This window comes from Peromyscus eremicus, chromosome 1 (genome assembly GCF_949786415.1).
Source record: "Peromyscus eremicus chromosome 1, PerEre_H2_v1, whole genome shotgun sequence".
NCBI classification, from domain to species: Eukaryota; Metazoa; Chordata; class Mammalia; order Rodentia; family Cricetidae; genus Peromyscus; species Peromyscus eremicus.
This window is the reverse complement of record NC_081416.1, coordinates 44,195,511-44,219,226: the sequence shown is the minus strand read 5'-3', so window position 1 is coordinate 44,219,226 and position 23,716 is coordinate 44,195,511. Positions and strand designations below refer to the sequence as shown.

Genomic DNA, 23,716 nt, shown 5'->3' with positions numbered 1-23,716 from the left:
AACCCTACAAATATGTATTGTGATATGTGCCAAAGGTGTATGTATGGCAGGTTCACACACCATGTTCCTTCTTTTGCAATCTTAAATTGTTCCAGATATAGCACAGCCTTGTGAATTTCAGGATAATGGTGACATAAAATTGTCTTTGTTCTCTTACAAGTGCCAACATCAATGCTCTAGAAATGTAATCAGAAAGAGGCAAGGATGTGTTATTGTGCTCAGAATTTTAACATTACCAAATCTGAATCTGAATTTGTCAAAATTGGGATACAAGAGAGAGTAATAGCTTATTTACTGTTGTGTTCCATTTATGATTTTGGATACCCTTTCTCCTGTCACAGAAGATGAAATGGTTTCTAGTTATAATATAAACAGTAACATGACAAGTTCAAAGCAAAACAAGATGAGACAAAAGCTGACACAATCTAGCTCTGGTTAGCTCATTTGGTCTTAATTATCCAAGCATGTTATTGACTCCAGGGTATACTACCTATTTACAATAGAAGAACCTATTGCACATTTAAGACATTCTAATCAAATAATTAACTAAAAATGTTTACCTCAGCATCAAGAGGGGAATCCCTGAACTACAGGAACAATTTTTTTGTTTAAAAATACATCACATTTCAATTTATAAATACTTCTTTATTAGGCAGAGCTTTGGCAAATGATGTTATGTGTCATATCTTGAAAGGGCAGGATGTCCCTAGAATTGGTTGTCAATACAACAAGACAAGATTCAGAAATAAAGTAAAAAAAAATTAGAATATTGACTTCAAAACAATAAATTCAATAAAAAAGTGGGCCACACGTTCAGAGAAAAGACAACAATGCAGTAGGGTAACAGACTTCCTAAACACTACTATACATAGTGGAACAGTATAGGATTATTTTCCATGACAAGGGTAACAATACTAAAAACAACTAAGTATGACAAAAAGAAGAAATTACATCAGGCTAAATGATTTCAATAAAATGGTGCTTTTTTATTTTTTTTTTTACTTTATTTTTTGGTTTTATGAGACAGGGTTTCTCTGTGTAGCTTTGTGCCTTTCCTGGATCTCGCTCTGCAGACCAGGCTGGCCTCGAACTCACAAAGATCCACCTGCCTCTGCCTCCTGAGTGCTGGGATTAAAGGTGTGTGCCACCACCGCTTGTAAAACCAAACAAACAAACAAACAAACAAACAAATAAATAAATAAAAATAAAATGGTGCATGTTCTATTTTATATGGAAGACTAATACAAAAATAAGTCTTCCCATGAGATTGCATGTAAATTCCAATTAAGTTCAAATGGGAAACTAAAATGAGACTTTAGTCATTTAAAATTTCATCTGAAGAAGAGGAGGACAATGATCTTTATGAAAACTGGAAGTAGATGTTTGAAAATGTTAAAATAGACTACAGGGGTTGAAGGTAGGGTATGTGTGTGCCAGGCTCCAGCACAGGAGAAGAGGGGAGAAAAGGGGGAGAAGCCAGTGGTTTTATTTTATTTTATTTATTTATTTTTTTTGTCAACTTGATTAGTCATCTTGGAAGAGGGACTTCAGCCGAGGAGGAGCTGCTTACATCTGAATGGCCTGTGGCACGTCATACTGCATTGTCTTGATTGCTGTGGGAGTGCCCAGGCCATTGTAGGATGTGCCATCCCTGGGCAGGTGGGCATGAGGTGTATAAGAAAACAAGCTGAGAAAGCCAAGGAAAGCAAATCTGAAAAGGAGCCTTCCTCCATGGCTCTTCAGTTCCTGCTCTGACTTCCCTTCTCAGTGGACTATAAACTATGAGCTAAAACAAAGCCTTTCATCCCCAAATTGCTTTTCATTCTCCATAGCAACAGAAAGTAAAGTAGGACAAGAGGGGTGAAGAGAAGAAAGAGAAAGGGGAAGAAAAACTCATTAAGTAAAAATCAAGAAAGACACTCGAGCAGGTGATATTGATTTAGGAATTATTATGTTGATGACTTAGAAATAGTGGATCAGCAGAGACCTTGATCTAAGAACTCACTACACTGTTGTAAAGAAAGCATTGGAGTTGATAAAGGGGGCAACTGCTCAGTCAATGACACACATTTGTTTGGAAAATAAAGTTAGTTTCAATCTGCACTATATACACCAAACCAAACCAAACCAAACCAAACCAATCAGCCAATTGGAGAAACATAAAGAGATTACCAAGACAAAACATTTGGACATTTAGCTGATATTAAAGGATAAAATTTCTGAAAATAACAGCAATAAAAATGTTGTATAGAAAGTACAAACCACCCCCTCTATTGGTATTTTCTGTGAAACAATGCATTATAAAAGTCACTCTGGAAAGGGATAGCTGAGGGTGTGTTTTCAGGAGCTGTAAGATGATGGGAAGGCAGTAGCTTACTGAGTTCTTATAGAGAAGGGAATGGCTATCCCCTTAAATAGAAAATGGGTAAACAATGCGACATTTAATCTTGAGAACTACAGAGAAAACACATTTAGGCTTACTAGCAACCAAAGCTATAAACATTTGAAAATATCCATGTTCAGTTTTCCTTTTCTTCTTTCCAGTCAAGGCTGGCAAGAATGAACACTGTTAGCACCCCTGAACTGGCCTGTGTAGCCTGACATGGTTGTCTGGAATTCAGTGTGACAGAAGGCTTCCACTTAGGATTCAAACTGATTATCCACTTTGTAGCCATAATCTCAGAACAAAACTCCATCTAAAGAAATAATTTAAGATATATTCTGTGATGGCTATTCTTGGCTGTCAACTTGACTACATCTGGAATGAACTAAAACCCAAGTGGCTGGGTACACCTGGGAGGTTTTTTTTTTTTTTTCTTAATTAAATCATTTGAAGTGGGAAGGCCCACTTTTAATACAAATCTTCTGAGGTAGAAGGATACCCCTTTAATCCAGATCTCTTGAGGTGGGAAGATCCACCCTTAACTGGGACACACCTTCTGCTGGCAGCCTACATAAAGGATATGTAAGAAGGAAGCTTGTTCTCTTTGCCTGCTTGATCTTGCTCTCTCTGGCGAGTTCATTCCTTCACTGGCATCAGAGTCCACTTCTTTGGGATTCCAACATATACTGAACACCAGCTGAGACTCCTGCCCCATAAACTGAACAAGTACTGGATTCTAGGACCTTTCATTCATAGGCAGCCATTGTTGGACTAGTTGGACCACTAGGCCTGTAAACCATTCTAATGAATTCCCAATTTCCCTCTCTCTCTTTCTCCCTCCTTCTCTTTTAACTCTCTCTATATATACACATATTATATTTATTTTATTCATCATATATATGAATATATATATTCATATATATGTCTTTGCATATATATATGCAAATATATATGCATATATATATATGCAAAGACAGGAAACCTATTTCTTCAAACCTGTCTAAATCAGTGTATAATTCTAAGCAATTTGTGTCTCCAATCACAGATAACATACACCAGTGGCCCTGGTGGTGTGAGTGCAGGTGAACTGGATTTGAGGACCCGAGAGTAGAAGTGGACCCGTTCTTTGCTGCAGGCTGCACTGTGTGAGCTAGCGGATTATTTTATAAGTGGCTGTGGGACCGGTGGGAGAGATCTGTCTGGCCCTGAGGTCCAGATAGGACTGGAGAAACTTCCCACGACACTAAACGGTGTGGTCAACAGACCACACTATGGCTTCCACAATGAGATTCTTTTTCTTTTTCTGTTTGTTTGGTTGGTTTTTTTTTTTTTTAAATTTTGTTTTGTTTGGAGGCGGGAAGTTGCAAGGGGATGGGGAGATAAGTGGTATTGGAATGCATGATGTACAATCCACAAAGAATCAATAAAAGTTAAAAGAATTTAAAAAAATCAGATAAAATATATCATCCTACAGTCACAGGATTGGCTATCTGTGTAGACAACACATACAGCTACTTAAATGAATTTATTAGTATAATAATGTACACACAAATATTTGGGGAAGAAAAATTTCCTGACTATGGATAGATGCTAAATATAATGCACATTGTTCCACATCTTTGAAGCGTATTACAGTACATCAATCACATCATGTTATTCCACATTCCAGGAACATGCTTGAGCTTTCTTAGGTTATGTTCAACTCACCCGCATAATCTTCAGCACCATAGTCATCTGTGGGGTCTTCCACTCGGCTGTAGCGGAAGCGTTCTACTTTGGGAAACTCATTGGTGGGGGAGTATGGTTGTACAGATGTGCCATAGAGGACCAAGGACCATTCTTTCAATTTACCTTGAGAAACAATAACAAACACAGACTGTGACTGGATAATCTCAGATAACTACTCAGCTTCAGGTCAGTCCTTCTCTACAAGAAAAAGCCACGGTGGAACAGAGGCAAGGTTGACAGGAATTGTACTTGATGCAAGGTAAGAAATGCACATTCCTTCCATTTGCAGAACTAGAAATTTGCCCGTTCACATGCCCTACATTTACTGTGTATCTACAACAGGAAAACTGGGAAATAAATGTACTTCTGATCACTGGATCAAAGGATGAATTGCAAATTATGAATATTTAAGAGAATACTAGCTGTGTAGGGCAGGCTTTGTTTTTTGAGATACCAAGATCCTACCTCAGCTTTTGAGATGGTTTTGATAGTGTCTGATGTGTTAATAAGACAATTCTTCTTTGCACCCAATTCCATAGTCAGTTGTTCAGTATTTGTATTTAGATGATTTTTAAAATGGTGCTGTCTGATATGACAGCCATTAGATATACTTGGCTATTTAAATGTAAGTGAACTAAAATTAACTGAGAAATTCAGGTCCTCAAGATGGTACTAGACATAAATCCATGGCCACGGATAATAAACTACACCATGGCAGAACATTCTCCTAAATACTGTGGGCTGCAGGTAACCCCTCACTCATGTGCCTATAAGTCACCTTAATGAACTCAGTGGTTCATGAAGCTAGACCTGGGTGGAAATTTTTTGGTCTATTGTAGGTGCTTCATCTCAGGCGGAATGGATGGTTCTTCACCTACCTGAAGGAAAAGTCACACATTACTAGCCTGGGAAAAATAACACAACTAAGATTATTCTCAATACATTTTATTTATGTGATTTTAAGTCAAACATTAAAAATAATAACACCTTTGTTTCATTAATTAATTAGCTAAGAATGTATGTGTGGGCATGTATGGGGGCGGTCAAAAGACACTTTTTGGGAGACAGTTCTTTCCTTTTACCATGGGGGCTCTTGTGGTGGTATTTTACTTGTACTGAAATGTGATTTTAATTGTATGTTAATAAATAAAGTTGCCTGGGGGTCACAGTTATAGAGCCATAGCAAGTGCGTGGCGGTGGTGGCACACGCCTTTAAGGACCTGGAGGGCGGTACATACAGGCAATGACAAGGCAGTCACGTGTTTAGTTTACAACCAATGAGAAGGCAGAACATCTAGAGTATTTAAAGACGTACACACAGGAAGTAGGCTCTTTTTCGGAGAGCTCTCTTGGCTGAAGCAGGATAGCTGAAGCAGGAAGGGTAAGGCTCTTAGTTCTGACCTCTTGGCTTTCTTCTCTGAATCGGCTCTGTGTTTCTTATTTAATAAGACGGTTGGTTACATCTACAGGCTCTGGACATTCAATTTAGGTAGTCAGTCTTGGTAACAAGTTCCTTTACCTACTGAGCCATCTTACCAACCCCAAGTTCAAGACTTTCCAGCTGAGGCACCATAAGTTTAGAACCACAGATATTTCTGTCATGCACTCAGTTTTATGAATCTATGTATTGAGCTAGTATGGTGGGTTTATTTATATATGGTTTGCTCTTGGCTACCTTTTCTTTGTTAATTGCCATACTACTCACAAGGTGAAGGCTACTTGTGTCAGAATTTTAAGCAGCATGCATAAGCAGTGGTGAGAAGAGAATGGCCAATGCACGTGGGTGATTTATTTGATGACCTCGAGGCAGCAATGCTGGAGAAATCTTCCTTTTTACAGGATTTCTGCTTGACTCCTAATGGGGTGCACAACACAAGGATGGCAGGTCATCCCATTTCTCTACCACCTATAAACCTGATTCCCTTTGGATCTAAAATTGACCTTACGAACTGTTTCAAAGTGTTGACTCAAATGGGATTACCCTTGGCCTAGAGACTGCTATAAGGATATCCCAACATGACTGCAGCCTACAGTTCTCCTTCTCTCCCTCTTGCCCTCCTCCTTTCTCTGAGATGACCTCACTCCATAGCCCAGGCTGGCCTTGATCTTGCTATGATCCTGCTGATGCTGTAGTTCCTGAGTGCTGGGATTACAGGTATATGCTACATCTAGCTAAGTATTTAATACTTTTTTTTTAAATGGAGGGAAAACATACAAAGCTAAACTCAGTGTGGCAGTAGGAACCTCTAGATTTTGGTATGATTCTACCATCAAATTGAGCTAGAGAAATTCTGCACATTGAACAAAAATTTCAGCAGCTAGAGAAATCCCTCACCAATCACAAACAGAGAAACCTACCACAGGACTCTGTGTGACAGAAACAAGGAGAGAATTATGGACAAATACACTTGTAAACTGAAAAGTCCCTCATCTAAGGTGTGACTAACCCTGAGATAAAAGAATGAAAGGAAGGATACACAAAGACCACATATTTTTATTAGATCAATAAGGTATGAAAAGAAAATATCTAAGTGATTGGGCTTGACTATAGTTAAAGTGAATGTTTAGTAGTATTGTTTTGTTTTTGAGAGAGAATTTCTTTGTGTAGCCTTGGTTGTCCTGAAACTTGCTCTGTAAACCAGGTAGGCCTCGAACTCAGAGAGATCCAGCTAAAGTGAATGTTTAAATAGTACAGTTGCCCCTCAACATCTGTGAGGAATTGGTTTCAATACCTTCTATGGATATGAAAATCCACAGGAGCTCAAGTCTCTTATAGAAAATGGCACAGCATTTGCATAGAATTTACAGATTATCTGCCTGCATACTTCAGATTGTCTCTGGGTTAGTCATACTACCAATTCATCACCATACTGTATTGTTTAGGGAGTTAAAAGCCAATGCATATCCAATAAATGTAATCCCTTCCCCAATATTTTTTGATATAGGTTTGGCTGAATCCATGGATACGGAACAATTGTAGCACACAGACATGGAGGGCCAACTGTGTAAGGAGAAGCCAACTTGAATCTGAGCTACTCAGAGAGATTTGTAACATGATGCTATAGGAAGCTCTGGGTAGACTCTGCCCTCCTTCAGGACAGAGGGCTTATATTCTCTACCCCATGACTCTTGCTTGTATTGACTGCTTAACTAAAAGCCCTGGTTGAGAGCCTGTTGGGTGATGATAAAAAACAGAGGTATTTTGCTTACTTTAAAAAGCCTCAAATCCTCTACAGACAACACACCCTCTGCATCTACACTTCTCTTGATATACCACTGCTGCACACCCATTTTTTTTTCTACAGAATCTCTTGACACTTAGGGGCCTGCAGGAACACCTACTGATGGATAACTGGGAGATGCAGTGGGTTGTGAAGCACAGCTCAGTCACCACGTCGTTCTTACCTTCCTTCTACATTCCATGTATCCCGGGACAGGGACACTGACTAGGAGGAAGAAAGGAAGAGAAAGCCCTAGGAATTAAGTAAATTACCAAAACAGGTGAGCGTCTAGGAACTGTGGTTTGTGGTCTGTCTTCTTTAGCAACCTTGCGTTTGTGGAACAAATATTTGATTTCTGGATAAAACTTTGACCCCCTTTATACTCAGATAGCATGCTGATGTTGAGTGGGACATACTTATTTTTTTAAACAAAACTTAAAATATCACTTTATTTACTTATGTATATGCACCTATGTGTGGGTACCTGCAGCAGTGAGAGAGGATGTTGTGTGTCCTGTTATATCACTTTGAACCCATTCCTTGGAGGTAGGCTCTCTCTGTGAACTCAGGGATCATGTTTTCTCAAGTCATCAAGTTCCAACAGTCTTCTCTTCTCTGCTCCTGCTCAGAGTTGGGGCTACAGGCTTGTTCCTGGGGTTACAGGTATGTGCATGCCAGGATACCTAACTTGTTATTTGGTGTAGGGATCAGGTCCTTATGATTGTATAGTGGCACTCTTAACTGCTAAGCCATCTCTCTAGCCTCACCCCTGGATGCACCATAGGGTTAGGCCTTCCTGATTATGGGGCCTTAGATCCTACATGGCAGTATAGAGCTGTATACACCAAACAATTGAGGGGAAAGATACTCAAATCGTAATGGTCCAAATGGATCTTCCCGACTTCCTTAACAGGCAAGCAAAGTGTGGGTGAACCTGAGCTTCACCCCAACTTCTCCTGAGCACCTCTATTTTCTGCAGCTCGCTGAATGTGAGTTATAGTTACAGAATGTCTGGGTGATCCTGTTCTTCGACAGTACATGGCTGTAAGTCCTAAAGTGTCTCTCAGGTCTGGCCCTTCTGCAAATGGACAGAGCACCAAGGAAGGCATTACTGACAGCTGAAGAGGGGTCTGTGGATAGATGGGAGGCTGCATACTTACTAGCTACTTGACTCATTTGTGAGTCAATACTACACAGGGTTCTACCATGGGCAATGTAGTCTCCCACTGTATGTGCATTCCTTTATCACATGACAAAGAAGCTTTAGACACTGGCATGAAGGGGCTCAACTGACAGACAGCTGTGGAACCTCAGAGGAACTGAAAGGATCCCAGTTAACAAGGTAGTTTCCATACTGCACACCAAAAAGGGTTTTATTTTCCTTTGCTCGTAGGTTCATGCAGGACAGAGTACCATCATTTCCCCCTTTGGTAGTAACCAGATTAGGTGGCTCAGCCTTAGCTCACTGTCTTGTTTGAATCGAAAATTAAAATTTGAGAGACAAACAAGCAAAAAGTAGCTAAGGAAACCTATCTCTTTGTTTGTGAATTAGTGTGCCTATAATGCAGTTTAAACTATTGCCGGTGAACAAGGTTGGCTTTTTACAAACTATAGAAAAGAGGGTCAGGTGTAGTGCTGCAGAGTTTGCATTTCATTCATAGCTACATGTTTATTCCTTATATCATGTTCTCAAATTATCCCATTTTATTGAGGACTGGAAGATGTGCAGATAACCAAAGTGTGAATGAAATGAATCATGCCCAGAATGGTGACGCTGTTCCGGGAGTGCCGTCCAGATGTGGTAGTGACACATCACTCATGCCTTTATGTGCTGAAGGCCTGTTCTATACACAGTGCAGTTAGGGGGTGAAACCTTTAAGAGGTGGGGCCTACTGGGAGGTAGTTAGGCTATTGGGCTCTAGTTCCATCAGTACATCAATGATGATCTTTCAGAGTAAGCAGATCCTGCAGGGGTGAATTAGTTCTGGAGAGAGTAGGCTGCTAAATGAACCTCCGGAACCGTGAGATTCTTTATGAAGTAACAGTGTCAGATTGTTGTTATGACCAAACTAATCAGAGTAGGGCGAGTGTGGAACATTCTTTGGTTCAAATATAGCCCACTATTTCCTTCTACAACACAAATGGATTTGAAATGAGTTCTTACCTGGAGTTTTGAAGTTCCTCAGTTGAGATGGAGTGTCATAAACTTCAAGGACCCAGTCACCAGCAGCCCGTTCTCCCCAGCAATGAATGGTCATGAACTCCCAGTTCTTAAACCCTTCCATGGAATGGTCAAATAGCCTGAAAAACCGTAAGAATTTTTTTGGTGTATATATCAATCAAAAATAAGCTGAAAATATAACCCAAAGCATGGTCAGCAGTCTCTGTATCTATCAGCATCCATGGTCTTCATCTTGGACATCACCAATGGCCAGACCCACACATAGCATCATAGCTCCACAACAAAGAAGCAGGCCTGGGGCTAGCCATGTAGCAAATTGGAAGGATTAGCTAGCCATTTAGGGAACATAAAAACTAAGTTAAGACTCTATCCACAAGACTGATCATAAAGTGCTGAGTTTGCAGAGCATCCAGAGTCTCTTATACTGGGGGTGGCGATGCAAAAATGGTACCCAAACTCTGGAAAGCACCGTTAGAGTTCCAATAAAGTTCAAAGAGCACTTTACATACAGCTGCCCAGCAATCTCTTTTCTAGATATTTATCCTACTGAACTGAAAACATAAACCCACAGAAAGAACTCCATACGGATGCTCATAATTGTTGAAACCTGTAAAGGGGCTGGATCCAGGCTAGGTTTCTAGCACCCTATGCCTGTAACTCTAGTTTCAGGGGATCTCATGTCCTCATTTGGCCTCTAAATACACCTGTCTGCATGTGGCACACATAAACTTGTATATATAGGTACACACACATACACATAAATTAAAAAAAATCTTTAAAAACCATGTAAATTTCAATGACCACCACCTGGTAGATTTATTTATTTGTGGTCTGTGTGTTTGTGCATGTTTGTGTGAGTGTGCATGTGTGTAAATACGTTTGGAGGCCAGAAGTTGGTGCTAGCTTCTATCATTCTCTGCCTGTTCCTCTTGAGGCAGGGTACCCTCCTGAGTCTGGGCTTGAATTTTTCTCAGCTGCCCTGGAAGCCAGAAAGCCCAGTGATCTTCCTTCCTCTACCTGCTTTGGAGCTGGGGTTATAGGCATTGCTGGGATATCTGGCTTGGTACATGGGTGCTGGGATCCGAATTCTAGTCCTTATGATAGGGGTGCAAGTGCTCTGAATTTCTGAGCTCTCCTTACAGCACCCGTAAACTGGTCAACAAGCGAAGTATGACCTGCTCATGTGAGTTTCCCAAACATCATTTGACACAAAAGTGCAAGACACAAAGAATATGTGCCACATGACTGAAGCCATACAACTTCTAGAAGGGGCAAGAACAATAAAAAACAGTCATGGGGTACTAAGGAGGAGAGAATATAAGAGCAGGGGAGGATGCTTGGAAGTGAGGGATCTTGGAAGCAGTGGTGTGCAGTCATACAGCAACAGAGATTTATCAAAACTCATAGAATTATTCTCATAAAAGTTAAGATTCTCACACTTAGAAGGCTGAGGCATGCAGATCTCTGTGAGTTCAAGGCCAGTGAACTCCAGGAGTCCAAGTGAGACCTTGCTTCAAAAACAAACAAACAAACAAAACCCCAAAAAACAAAAAAGAGCAAAGTTTCTGCTTATTAATTTCATTTGATCTAGAGTTGCATCTGGAATCCCAGCTGGGATCCAGTTCTTCTGGAGCTTCCAATTGCTTTTCATAAGTTTTTAATTCCCTTATATAAAATATTTCTTTCTAGTTGAAATAATTAGAGTGATATTTCCTGTGGTGTTGTGTGGAGGATACAAAACATGTAGAGCAAAAAATTTAATGGAATCTTTATCAAGAATAAAGAGGTGTTAAGAACTAATGTATAAATAGCCACAAACAATAGAAAATACCTTGGGGTAACTCTAACTAAGTAAGTGACAGACCTGTATGACAAGAACTTTAGGTATCTGAAGAAAGAAATTGAAGAAGCTATCAAAAAATGGAAAGATCTCCATGCTCATGGATAGGTAGGATTAAAAGTAAAAATGGCAATCTTACTAAAAGCAATCTATAGACTCAATGCAATCCCCATCAAAATCCCAACACAATTCTTCATAGACCTGGAGAGAACAATAATCAACTTCATTTGGAAAAACAGAAAACCCAGGATATCTAAAAGGATCCTGTACAACAAAGACACCTCTGGAGGCATCACCATCCCTGACATCAAGCTCTACTATAGAGCTACAGCAATGAAAACAGCTTGGTATTGGCATAAAAACCAACATGTGGACCAATGGAATTGAACTGAAGATCCTGATATTAACTCACATACTTATGAACACCTGATTTTTGACAAAGAAACCAAAACTGTACAATGGAAAAAAGAAAGCATCTTCAACAAATGGTGCTGGCATAACTGGATGTCAACATGTAGAAGATTGCAAATAGATCCATATCTATCACCATGCATAAAACTCAAGTTCAAGTGGATCAAAGACCTCAACATAAAATCAGTTATAATGAACCTGATAGAAGAGAAAGTAGAAAGTAGTCTTGAACGCATTGCCACAGGAGACTACTTCTTAAATATAACACCAGTAGCACAGACACTGAGAGCAACAATTAATAAATGGGACCTCTTGAAACTGAGAAGCTTTTGTAGGGCAAAGGACACAGTTAAATAAGATAAAATGACAGGGGGATGGGTGATGAGAACATAAGGAATAGAATGGTTGAGCTGGAACAGAGATGGAGGAGTGGGAAAGCAATGAGAGAGATACAATGATGGAGGGAGATATCATGGGGATAGAGAGAAACTCGGTGCTAGGGAAGTTGCCAGGAACCCCCAAGGATGACCCTAGCTTGGACTACTAGAAATAGTGGAGAGGGTGCCTGAACTGAACTGGCTTGCCCCAGCAATCAGATAGGTGAATACCCTAACTGTCATCACAGAGCTTTTCTCTAATGACTGACGGAGGCAGATGCAGAGATCCATAGCCAAATACCAGGCAGAGCTCTAGGAGTCCAGCTGGAGAGAGAGAAGAGGGATTCTGTGAGCAAGAGCATCAGGATCATGATGGGGAAACCTGCAGAGATGATCAAACCAATCTAGTAGGAACTCATGAAAGTTGGATCAATGGCTGTGGAGCCTGCATGGGACTGGACTAGGCCCTCTGCATGGCGAGACAACTGTGTAGCTTGATTTGCTTGGGGGGCCCCCTGGTGGTAGAATCAGAATCCATCCCTGGTGTATGAGGGGGCTTTTTGGAGCCCATTACCTATAATGGGACACTTCATGCAGCCTTGAGGCAGCAGGAAGGGCTTAGACTTGCCTCTACTGGATGTGCCTCCCTATGGGAGGCCTTGTCTTCTTGTGGGGGGTGTGGGGGTGGGTTGGGGGGGAGACTTGGGAGGCAGGAGGAGGGAAGAGGGGGATCTTTGATTAGTGTGTACAATGAATAAAAAATTATTAATTAAAAAATCTAATGTATAAGTGAGTACAATAAAAATAGGCATGTCAGGCTGGGTGGGGGTGGCTCATGCCTTTAATCCTAGGACTTAGGAGGCAGAGGCAGGTGGATCTCTGAGTTCAAGGCCAGTCTGGTCTACAGAGTGAGTTCCAGGACAGTTAGGGTTGTACAAAGAAACCCTGTCTTGAAAAATCGAAAAATCAAAAATAAGAAAAAAAAAACCATGTCATTTACATGAGCAGATAACGAAGATGTGACTACAAATGTTCCAAAGATGATGAAGATTTTGTGACGTTGGAACACATGCTGGAAATTAAAAAAATGGGGGTATGGATAGCTTTTTTCTTTTAGTAATCCAAAATTATGTGCACCTAGAAGAATGCATTGAGCGTCACAGAGGCAAAAGGGAGGGGATATAACTCTAGCACTGTCTCAGGGTATAGGTCAGTTACTGCCATTTGGAAGTCACATGGCTATTCAAGTAACTCGTTGGCCATGTGGCCTTCCATGTAGATCGGCTCTGGGAGAAAATGTGTATTTCCAGAAAACCAAAAAGAACTGCTCCCATCTTCTTAAAGACTAATGTTAGAAACCAGATTTAAAAAAAGAAAAACTGTCAATATGTTTGGGATTCCCTCCAAAATGGTAGCTGCTTTCTAATGCTGCAGGGTTCAGTGGCATGTGTTTGGATTGTGTGGGTAGGTAAGTGGCTGACTTAGCAATATTTCCTAGAAAAGCCAACAGGCAGTAAAAATCACCACCTATGTGTTCCTGTGCCTTTGCAAGAAAGAAAAGGTCTATCAGGCAGCATTCTTCAACAGTCTCATGGTCAATAATTAATTTCAGAAAACCTGAAGGAAACAGACGTCAATGGAGCCTCTTAGTAAAGGATAGCTTAGTTCTTGGGAGTATGCAAATACTCTTTGTGGCTTTCCCTGGTGCAGTGAATGGCTGGCAATTATTCTTAAACCCAACCTGTGTGTGAAGCCCTACCCGTCTTGTTGGAGTATAAAGTTTAACTCTCTGAACAGAGAGTTGGTAGCCCCTGAACAGGGACCACATCATATCCTGTGCTTGATTTCTTTTCTGGTATCTTTTAAACAGGAGCACTTTCCCACAATAATTGACCCTCAGTAGAATAAGGTGGCTACAGTGAATGGAGATTCCATAACCCACTGAATAACAGGGCTCATTTCACAAGTTTATGGCTTAAAACTAGACATCACCAAAAACTTCTCGGGTCATTATGTGATTGACTACCACTCTTAAAAGGAGGATGTTTGTAAGCTATCAAAAGGCACCAATGTGGAGGTAGGGACCAGGAGCTGTCTCAGATGCTATCAGAGGGAGTATGCTGAGAGGGAAATTCAGTTAGAACAACTCCTTCCTTCTGTGCTGCAGCCCTCACTCTGGACTGTTGCGCCCACTATGCCATTTGAGGGCACCGTGGCAGTAAGTTGTCACAGAATAACCCTCCAAGAGTGAACTTGAAAGGAATTCTCAAACAGTTTAGACAGGACATGTGGTGATATATTGTATACCCTAATAAAATTTGTCTGAAGATCAGAGAACAGAACAAAACACTAGATTAGACATAGACACCAGGCAGTGGTGGCATACACCTATAATCCTAGCATTCAGGAGGCAGAGTTCTGTCTGGATTTCTGTGAGTTCAAAGCCACCCTGGACTACATGACATTGACTCAGTCTAGGAGAGAAACAGATTCAGGCAGTGGTGGCACACACCTTTAATCCCAGTACTTGGGAATCACATACCTTTAATCCTAGCACTTGAGATCTCATGCCTTTGCTTGGGAAGTCACATGCCTTTAATCCCAGCACTAAAAAGGAAGTGATATGGTGGGTGGAGAAAGGTATATAAGGCATGAGTAGAGAGGAACTAAAGTCTTTCAGCTGAGGAAAGCTTTTCGGGCTGAGGAGTCTTGGAGGTAAGAGGTGGCTTGTTCCTTTGTCTCTCTGATCTTTCAGCATTCACCCCAATGTCAGGCTCTGAGCTTTTTTTTTTTTTTTTTTTTTTTTTTTTTTTTTTTTTTTAATAAAAAGACCATTTAGCAATTCAAGCAACAAGGACATTTGGCTCACAGTCTCATATCAAAACTTGCAAAAGGAGATCTGAGGCCACTGACTTGCTTCCAAGTCAACTTTTAATTGCTCAGGGGTCAGTTACTGGCCGGCTGGATTGGCAGGCTCTATGCTCCTTCCTTGTGGTCCTTTCTTGACATAAATCCCTTGCTGCTGATCATTTTCAGATCCCATTTGAAACGAAGAATTGATGCCAAGTAGAGATACTTGTAATATCAAGTTCAAGTAACTGTTTGAAAGTTGAGATATGTATTTGCTTTGTCTATGCGTATATGGTTAGGCACTCTCCTGGCCTCGTCACTTTACAGACTTGAGATGTCCATTAATTTCATGTGAATCTAAACATTGAGGAATGAAAATGCAGCTAGACACACGTTGACATTCTGCTGAGAGCTGATAAGGAAAAAGAAGGACAGGACCATTGTGTCAGCTAACTGGGCATGCGCATTGGTCTCATCTTGGCCTTCATGAGTAGCAGTAGTTTCAATGGGGACATGTAACTCCATACTCTGATTTTGATTCATATTTTGATAATTTTTGTCTTTTAGCATTGTAATTAAAACTGCATGTCTTTTATTCTTTTCTTTTCTTTTTAAAGCAGGAAAAGTTGATGCAGCTTGTAGATTAGCTTGGCATTTCAGGGAGTGTATTTGTCCATAAAATATTCAGGTGCAAAACCAAGGCTCTCTGTTAAAGAGATTCTAATTGGGGGCTTTCCCTTAAGCAACCCAGAGGTCTAATGCCCACTCTGCATACCTGTGCTGTGCCAATAGAGACAGAAGATGCTCCAACATTATCAGTGTGGATAACATGTTAATAAGACAGAGCCGGTGCACTAAAAGCCAGAGTCGATTGGCACCATGTCCAGACCATTTCTGCTATAGAGAAGTCACTTCTGTCACGATTGACTTCCTAATTGTGGGCTCAGTGAAATGATAGGTGCAACTGGCACCAATTACAGCCACTTATTAAGATGGTGCCCCAGCCCTACACTTGTGAGTGGTTTTCAAACTAATTACTTTGGATGAAGCCTGCTAGAAGAGCCTGCCATTATGTGTAGCACATCAGGAAATAACTCATATAATTAGCATGAGATTTTTCCCCCCTCCTTTCATTTAAGAGTCTAGTCAATATATCACAGCTACAACACGCTTCCAAGAAGGTGTGGCAGCTAAATAAAAGGCATTTTATGAGTACTGGCAACCATGCATCATAATTGTTTCTGAGACTGTAAATGGTCTTAATTTCAGAATCACCATCTACTATTCAAACAGGATTTATCACTGTAGTCCAGCATCAGACTGTGTTCTTGGAAGGGCTTTCTCTCCTCTTTTACTTTGTAAGTGCTTTGTCACACTTTAGGGGAGAGCTTACTGGCAACTCCAAGCTCCCACTGAGCTCAAGTATAACAGATTGTTTATGATACTGGGTATTTAAAACATACTATTTGGTTCCTTCTTTTTCTTATTTCAAGTGCTTAAGAAATGTTTTGGGGGCTGGAGAGCTGGCTCAGCAGTTAAGAGCACTTACTGCTCTCCTGGAGGACCCTAGTTAGGTGCCAGCACCCATGTGGCTCACAATCACTTGTAACTCCAACTCCAGGGGATCTAACACCTTTGGCTTCTATGGGCACCTGTACTCATGTGCACATGTACACACACACACACACACACACACACACACACACACACACACACACAATTAAAAATAGCTAAAACAAATTCTTCCAAAAAGAACTATTTTGATATTGGTGCTAGAGAGGTTTAGAATATTTAAATGGAATTTTCCCCTTTAAATGTCAAGTTTCAACAAATATAGTACCAAGTCCCCCCAAACACACCCCCTTTTGTGGGTATATGGAGTGCCTCATCTTGCAGAAGACTGACTTCATTATAGAATATATGGTTCTTATGCAGGAGTCTGTTTTGCATTATAAATGCCTTTGTAAATTACTTGCACAGCATCTGGGACAATACCACATATAAGATATTTTGTAACACAAAACCAAGAAAATCTGAGTGATCTTTTAAATTGGGGTTGAGGGGTGGTCTATGGGTTGGTAGATCTCATCTCAGCTAGCTTAATAGAAATGGGGCTTCTTAATTTTACCCCAGAACCACAGAATCAGAACCTGTGAGCAGGGCTCAGGCATCTGGGTTTGATAAGACCCCTGGCTGGGTGTTTTGAGAAGCACTGTGTAAGCAGGGTACTGCTTGTTAAATGCTTACATGCTAGGCCCAGAGCTAAGGATGTACTGTACATTATCTTATCAAACACTTACTTGCACCAAGCCTGGGAGGCGGATACAACTACATCTATGTCATGAGGAAACTTACTTCTCTGGATTCAAGTCACAAATGCATTTATACTCCATGATGTCTACCAATGTCAACAGTTTTCCAGGGAGGACAGTGACAAAAATGATTAAAGCATAATTACTACATTTCATGCACAATTATGGGGTCTTGCAGACTACAAAATGTAACCTCTCTACTTGAGACTATAATTAGAAGGAGAGATACATTTCCATAACCAAATTTAGGAAAGGAGGCAAAGTTTCAGCTTTCATTTTGAGGCCAAAAATTGGAAAAAAATTAAACTAAGCCTAAAATGCAGTTTGATGGGAGGGGGCAGTTTGGAGAGGAACTAGCTGTTCATAATTCTAACAAGTACAGTTGATAGAAGAATTTGGTGAGACAAGATTTTGTTTGGAAACTTTGTGCACAGTATTTGTACACTTTGTATACAGTATTTGAAAGTGCTCTCGTCTATGAGTTTTCCAAGGACTCCAGACCCCACCAGCTTTCCTCCGACCCTCCAGTCTGACCTCCAGATTGTCTTTGGAATAAGCCATGTGCTCTGAAGTCAGTTTGGCTTTTGGGTAGGCAGGGGATAGTGGCCAAGAGGCAGGGACGGCAAAAGAAGAAGAGGTTAAGAAATGGCCATTTGTCCACCCCAGGACAGTTCTGGTGACCCAAAGCTCCAACCCACTAAATCACCAACAGTGGCTGACCAGGGAAGCCTGCATGCTGGGCTAATGGGGTACAAAGCTCAAACTGGCCTGGAGTTCTGAATGCTGCTGAGCGCCTTCCAGCACTTAGCACCTGCAGCTGCTTGGGCAAACCATTCTCTTCCCAACAGCTGTTCACCACAGGAGCTGCCCATCATTGGGGATGGGGAGGCATCAAGGGGCTCCAGACAGCCCACGCAGATGTAACTGCCATGTTCAGCACTTTGTAGAAACCAGACTGTCCAGGGACCGCAGTGGTCAATGGCTGAACCGCGGTTGTGAAGAAATTTCTCAGTGAAATGTCAAGGAAAATGAGAGCCTGGGGGAAGCATCACAGGACAATGACCTGGAAAGAGCCCCGAGGGTCTAAGCTTCTAACACTTTTGCCTCTGTCGTGGGCCTAGAGTAAAACCTGGGTGGAGAGCTGGCGTCAAAAGCCTTGGGGAAGCTGAGCATGGTGGCCCACACCTTTAATCGGAGCACTCCTGAGGCACAGGCAGGATCTCAGGATCTCTGAGTTCAAAGCTTGCCTGGTCTACATAATAACTTTCAGGCCAGCTGTGGCTACACAGTGAGATCCTGTCTCAAAAAAACAAACCAAGACCAAAAAGACCATAGAGAGTTTTCCACAGTGGCAGCCAGGTTAGCAAGCTAGCAAGCAGGGTGAGGACAGATGAGATGGGAAACCTCTGCCACCAGAGGAGTATGAATGATCTCTAAGAGCCTTGCTAGAGAAATTTTGCTTTAAAATTTTAATTCCTACTTTTTAACTGTAATCTTTGCTTTAAGTGATCTATTTTGTTTCTATTTGTTTATCTATCTATCTATCTATCTATCTATCTATCTATCTATCTATCATCTATCTATTATTGAGACAAGTTCTTGCTATGCAGCCCAGGCTGGCTTTGAACTCACAATTCTCCGATCTCAGCCTTGCTAGAGTTAGTGTTATAGGCAGGAGGTGCCACCACACTCAGCTAAGAATCTCTGCTCTTCAAAACATAGGCTGAACGTCTGGTATGGCAACTATTCACTGTTCTTAGGCATAATCTTGGGCACACAGATGCCTTCAGCCTTCAAATCCTGACAGTCACCTCTTCCTCGAGGCAAAGAATTGTCTTGCAGACCAACCTGAAGGACTCCAAGGGCACAGCAGGGCTTTTCTTCACCTCTTTACCTCTTTTTGTGCCACAGTGTGTCTGTTCCCCTATCCCACATTCTGTTCTAAGCTTTCCATGCTGGGACTGTGCTTTGAATTAGGGTCAAGCTGACAGGTCGCAAGGTCTCCACGCCACTAAGTCAAAAACTAAGAGATACTGAGGAGTGATTTCCTGTAACAAAATGGAGCCCTTGGACTGTGTCAGACGAAAAGAATGGCAGAAGAAACCATCTTTCTTTAGCTACCTAGGTAGGAGGGATATTCCCAGTGTTAAGCACAAGAATGGCAGATGTGCCATGGGTGGCTCTGGGGCCAGGTGCAGCTATTACACTTTTAAAGGGCCAGCTCCTCAGAACAGTTTAGGGGGAGCTGTAGATGACTGCGTTTCATGACATCTTTTCTATTTCTCAGTGCCTCCAGCTCTCTCTAGTCTTGCTATTGCTTTCTGATGGCACATGTCTTCAGGACTCAGAAGGAGATACCCAGAGAGCAACTCTTTAAGACGCTTCGGGTCGAGACACTGCTGCAAACCTGAATGGGGGCGGCTGAGGTGAACCTTCTGAGTGCAGATCAAGGATGCAAGTTCTGGGGTATTCTTGCACTCAGCACTTTGCAAACAGCAAAGCAGATGTCGACTGTGGAGGAACACATGCGTGCCCTGAAGCCAGTGACCCTGCAGGCCACCAGATGCCTGTGATGGCATCCACAGCCCATCGGCTGGCGGGTTTCCTCGGGGAAGTCATTTTGTGGGATGTCAGTAATAGATGGCAAAGTGCAGTAGGAACCCACAAGAGTTTTCCCAGCAAGGAGCAACAGCAGAGAGGCTGGCTTTCTGCAAGGCAGGGAGGAACTCAGGACATTAAGAGGCGTGCCTACATGAAGCCTGTCTTTGAGTTCCATAGTGTTTCACCAGGATGCTCTTTCAAGTTAAATTCTGATGAACAATGATGAAGAAAAGAGAAAAAGAAAAAAAAAAAAGCAAGCAAGCAAAAAAAAAACCCCAAAAAACAAAAAACAAAAACAAACAAACAAACAAATACAAAAACCCCAAAAACAAAAAACAAGAAAGGCCTGCCCTAGCCTTGGTAACAATAGCTGTTGAGACTTCCATTAATCATGCACTGTTTGTTGGGATGAAGCAGGTAGGGCAATTAGTTAGCAGGCAGCAGCTAAGGGCCTTTGTCTACAGCAGCAGGAGGGCATGGAGGGAATGCCTCAGGGTCTGAGGCAGTGGAATCCTCACATCTCTTCTACTGCATACTGGTTCTGGCAAAGCTTCATTCCATTGTTAAAGTATGAAGCACCCCCTCTCCTGGGTGGGTGGGGGTGGTGGTTCCCCATGGCTAGAAGGACAGGGTTTTATGAGAAGAACACAGGAAGTCCACGCACAGAAATGGAACGTACTTGAAGATCTCAGAGTCTGGGTTCCCACTTACTTTCATCGACTAGTGTTCTTGCTGTTGCCTTTCCCTTTACTGTCTTATGATGAATGAAGTTTATTTGTGTGAAACGTCCTTAGACACGTGATAGGGTTGTGTCTCAGTGCTCTGCAATTCCTCTTTAGAATAAAGAACAAATGGCCTTCAACTTTTCCTGCAGCACCCTTTTGGTACCCAACTACAGAATGCCACCCTTCCCTGTTTATGGATGCTAGGCAGCTTCCCATCTTACTTAGGTGCTAAGAGAGAATGACATCCAAAGGGCCACTCAATTGGTCCCCAGGATAGGAATAAAGAGCAGCTATTTCTAGCTACCTTGAAGAATAGCAAGTATGGCTGTTCCCCACCCTGGTAGGCAGAGGCCCTCAATGTACCTGTTGGCCAAAAGCTGGGATCTGGTTCCTGAGGGTGAGGTCAGGTAGATGGCCAGGTCTCCCCTCCGAGGGTGTGTGATGGTAATACGCACAACTACATGCTCCAGGTAATTGACATGATGGTTGGGATTATCCGAGCAGCCTGAGGCTTTGTAGATGGAGCGCACTGCACTGTTAGGGCGAATGGTCCTGGCAAGAGAGAGAGGAAGGGTATGAACAAAACACATGGCAGAAATCAGGTGAGTGGACCGAGAGCCTGAAATGAGAGTGCAATGCGGGCAGCAGCTGCTCACTGGATATTAAGGGACAACAGTGCCAGTCACGTAAAGGACTGGGTCACTTAAAGGGAAAGATGCGAGTGATGGGGAGCCAAAGGTCTTCTGTTGAATATGTGCTGGGTAAATAAACTTTCCGCTCCCCTTTATTTTTTGCTTTCTTACTCTGTGCCATGAAAGAGGTGAATGGGGAAAAATTTAAAACCAAACCAAAGCAAACCACAACTTTGTCCCATTTTCAGTGCTTACTAACACATTTCCCTAGGATTATAAGGCTGTGTGTTCATCATCAACCAGAAATAAAGTTCACAAAGTTTTCCAGGCAGAGAGGTTTCTGAGGAGAAAGCCAAGAACTCCCGAAAGGCCCCTGAGATGAATGCTGTTCTTTGGATCAAGCAGCTGGCAGTGACTTCACATACTGCTGGGTAAACACTACAAACACAATGTCTGAGTGTGTGGAGGTCACACTGGAGAACAGGCTCCACGACTCTGAGGGATATGCAATACCATTTGCTATCTATTTTAGAACACTCTTCAGAGAACTACGTAGTATGTAGTTAAGTTTGAGGCACATAAAGATAGGAAGAATTCTTGCTTCATCAAGCAAGGACACTGACAAGCAGGAAATGTAGGATAGCCCACTAGTACAGGGCTTCCCTTGGAAGGATTGTTGGGTATAACATTCTACCTCAACTTTATAGCTATGTACTTCTAGATTCCATGTTCAGCAGCAGTTGCTCTGGCCTCATTTTGGACATTGCCAGGCTGCTGGCAGGCAGCAAGCATTACCTGATTTGTCGGTCTGTGCTTTCCACACACACATGCTGCTGAGGAACGGTTGTCCACTTCTCCGCCTCCATCACCATGGCTTCTGCATCCATCAGTCCAAATCCATACAGGTGGCTCACTGTGGAAGGCAAGAGGCAGGTCAGCTTTACTGTGGCTAGATCAACTGCTACCCACACTGACTCACTGTGCCATTCAACAGACACCCCAGACACAACCTGGGGGATCCTGGCTATCTTTCCAGCCAGACTTGAAAAGCAAACAAAATAATCACAATAAGAAAATAAGATCAGTGTGGATCATTCATTGATTCTGCAATATTACTAGCAATATGATGGCCATTTATGACTTGTTCCCACAAGTTAGACACCAGTCTACATTTTATGTTTAGTCCTCTCAACAATCTGGTGATGTTTGTGTGATTACTGTCATCACTCATGGACGAAGAAACCACAGCACAGAGAGACACTTGTCCAAACTGACCACTGAGTCAGTGGTTGAGCTGGATTCCAACCCATATTATTTTGATCCAAGACCCCACTTAACCATTTGTATTGAAAACGATGACATCATTGTTTTATGAGATAAAATTACTAATAGCCTTAAAGAAAAATGATAATGTACACAATTTCTCAGTGTAAGTAGAACTCACATGCAAGAAATATCAATTTTCTGACATCTCTAGCAATTAGGTTAAATACCCCCAAAGGCATAAATTATTATCTTTCTTTTAGCATTCATTAAATTATGTGCATAAAATATTTGGAGGCTTCTAGACTTTTATGCTAGTTTCTTGACTTCAAATCCATTAGTTTTCAATTAGAATATATGCTGATCTAGACCTGCATTTGATGTAACTGTCTCTGCAATATCAGTTAAATACAGAATTATTTTACTGATGGTGCAGCAAAACCTACATGTTCAGTTCCTTCTAAAAATACTTTGAGATCCCTGTTGAATACTTAAAATCTCCATTTTGCATTGAACCACACTTGTATCTTTAGAGTCAACACAAAGTTAATCTTATAACTGATTTGCCTAAAACATTTTTTTATTATTGCATTAACTACCTTATACAAAAATCTCATAGCTTCCCATGTCTATGGGTTGCTTAAAATCCACAATTCTTTAGAATACCATGCTGTGCAAATTTGAAAGCAACCTCCTCACTGATCCCTTGCTCCTGGGAAGCCTCTCTGTTCCAGTGTCTGGTGAAAGCTTGGACCCTTAGCCTTACTGACTTTTCCTATACAAAGCCCTTGTTCTAACTTTCCATATTCTCTCTTGGCACAGAATGAAGCTCTGACTACTCTGAGTTCTCAAACACATAGCTGGTCCATCTACTTACTTCCTAAAGTCTTCTTAGATCAATACAAAGTCAACAGATTTACTGAAATCCAACCAATGTTGTCCACCGTCTTCTTCCTTGTAGTCCTGTAAACTGAACCATCTGCCCTGTTGTTCACCCTCTGTCCACCCTGCATCCCTTGACCCCTCTGTCCCTCTTCCATCCCTCCGGGTCTCTGTGTGACAGGCACTGCACAAGGCAGAGTGCTTTAAAACTGTATTGCTAACTGAACTGATATTAACTCATCAATCATTATGTGTCCTTGTACTCGAGCTTCACTGTAAAATGTTCAGTGGAGGAAGTGGTCTGATGCT

General features: G+C 41.7%; 1 protein-coding gene across 3 annotated transcripts in view; it reads right to left on the bottom strand.

Moving 5' to 3' along the window:
* Nucleotides 1-23,716, bottom strand: part of Pcsk5 (proprotein convertase subtilisin/kexin type 5) — a 434,973-nt gene that overhangs the window by 159,086 nt on the left and 252,171 nt on the right. For all 3 annotated transcript variants that reach the window (XM_059259884.1, XM_059259894.1, XM_059259903.1), the window contains exons 11-14: nt 22,058-22,175; nt 20,994-21,182; nt 9,497-9,633; nt 4,091-4,234 (exon numbers count right to left, since the gene is read on the bottom strand). In XM_059259884.1, coding sequence (XP_059115867.1) covers nt 4,091-4,234; nt 9,497-9,633; nt 20,994-21,182; nt 22,058-22,175 — 588 coding nt within the window. The remainder of the gene's footprint in view (nt 1-4,090; nt 4,235-9,496; nt 9,634-20,993; nt 21,183-22,057; nt 22,176-23,716) is intronic.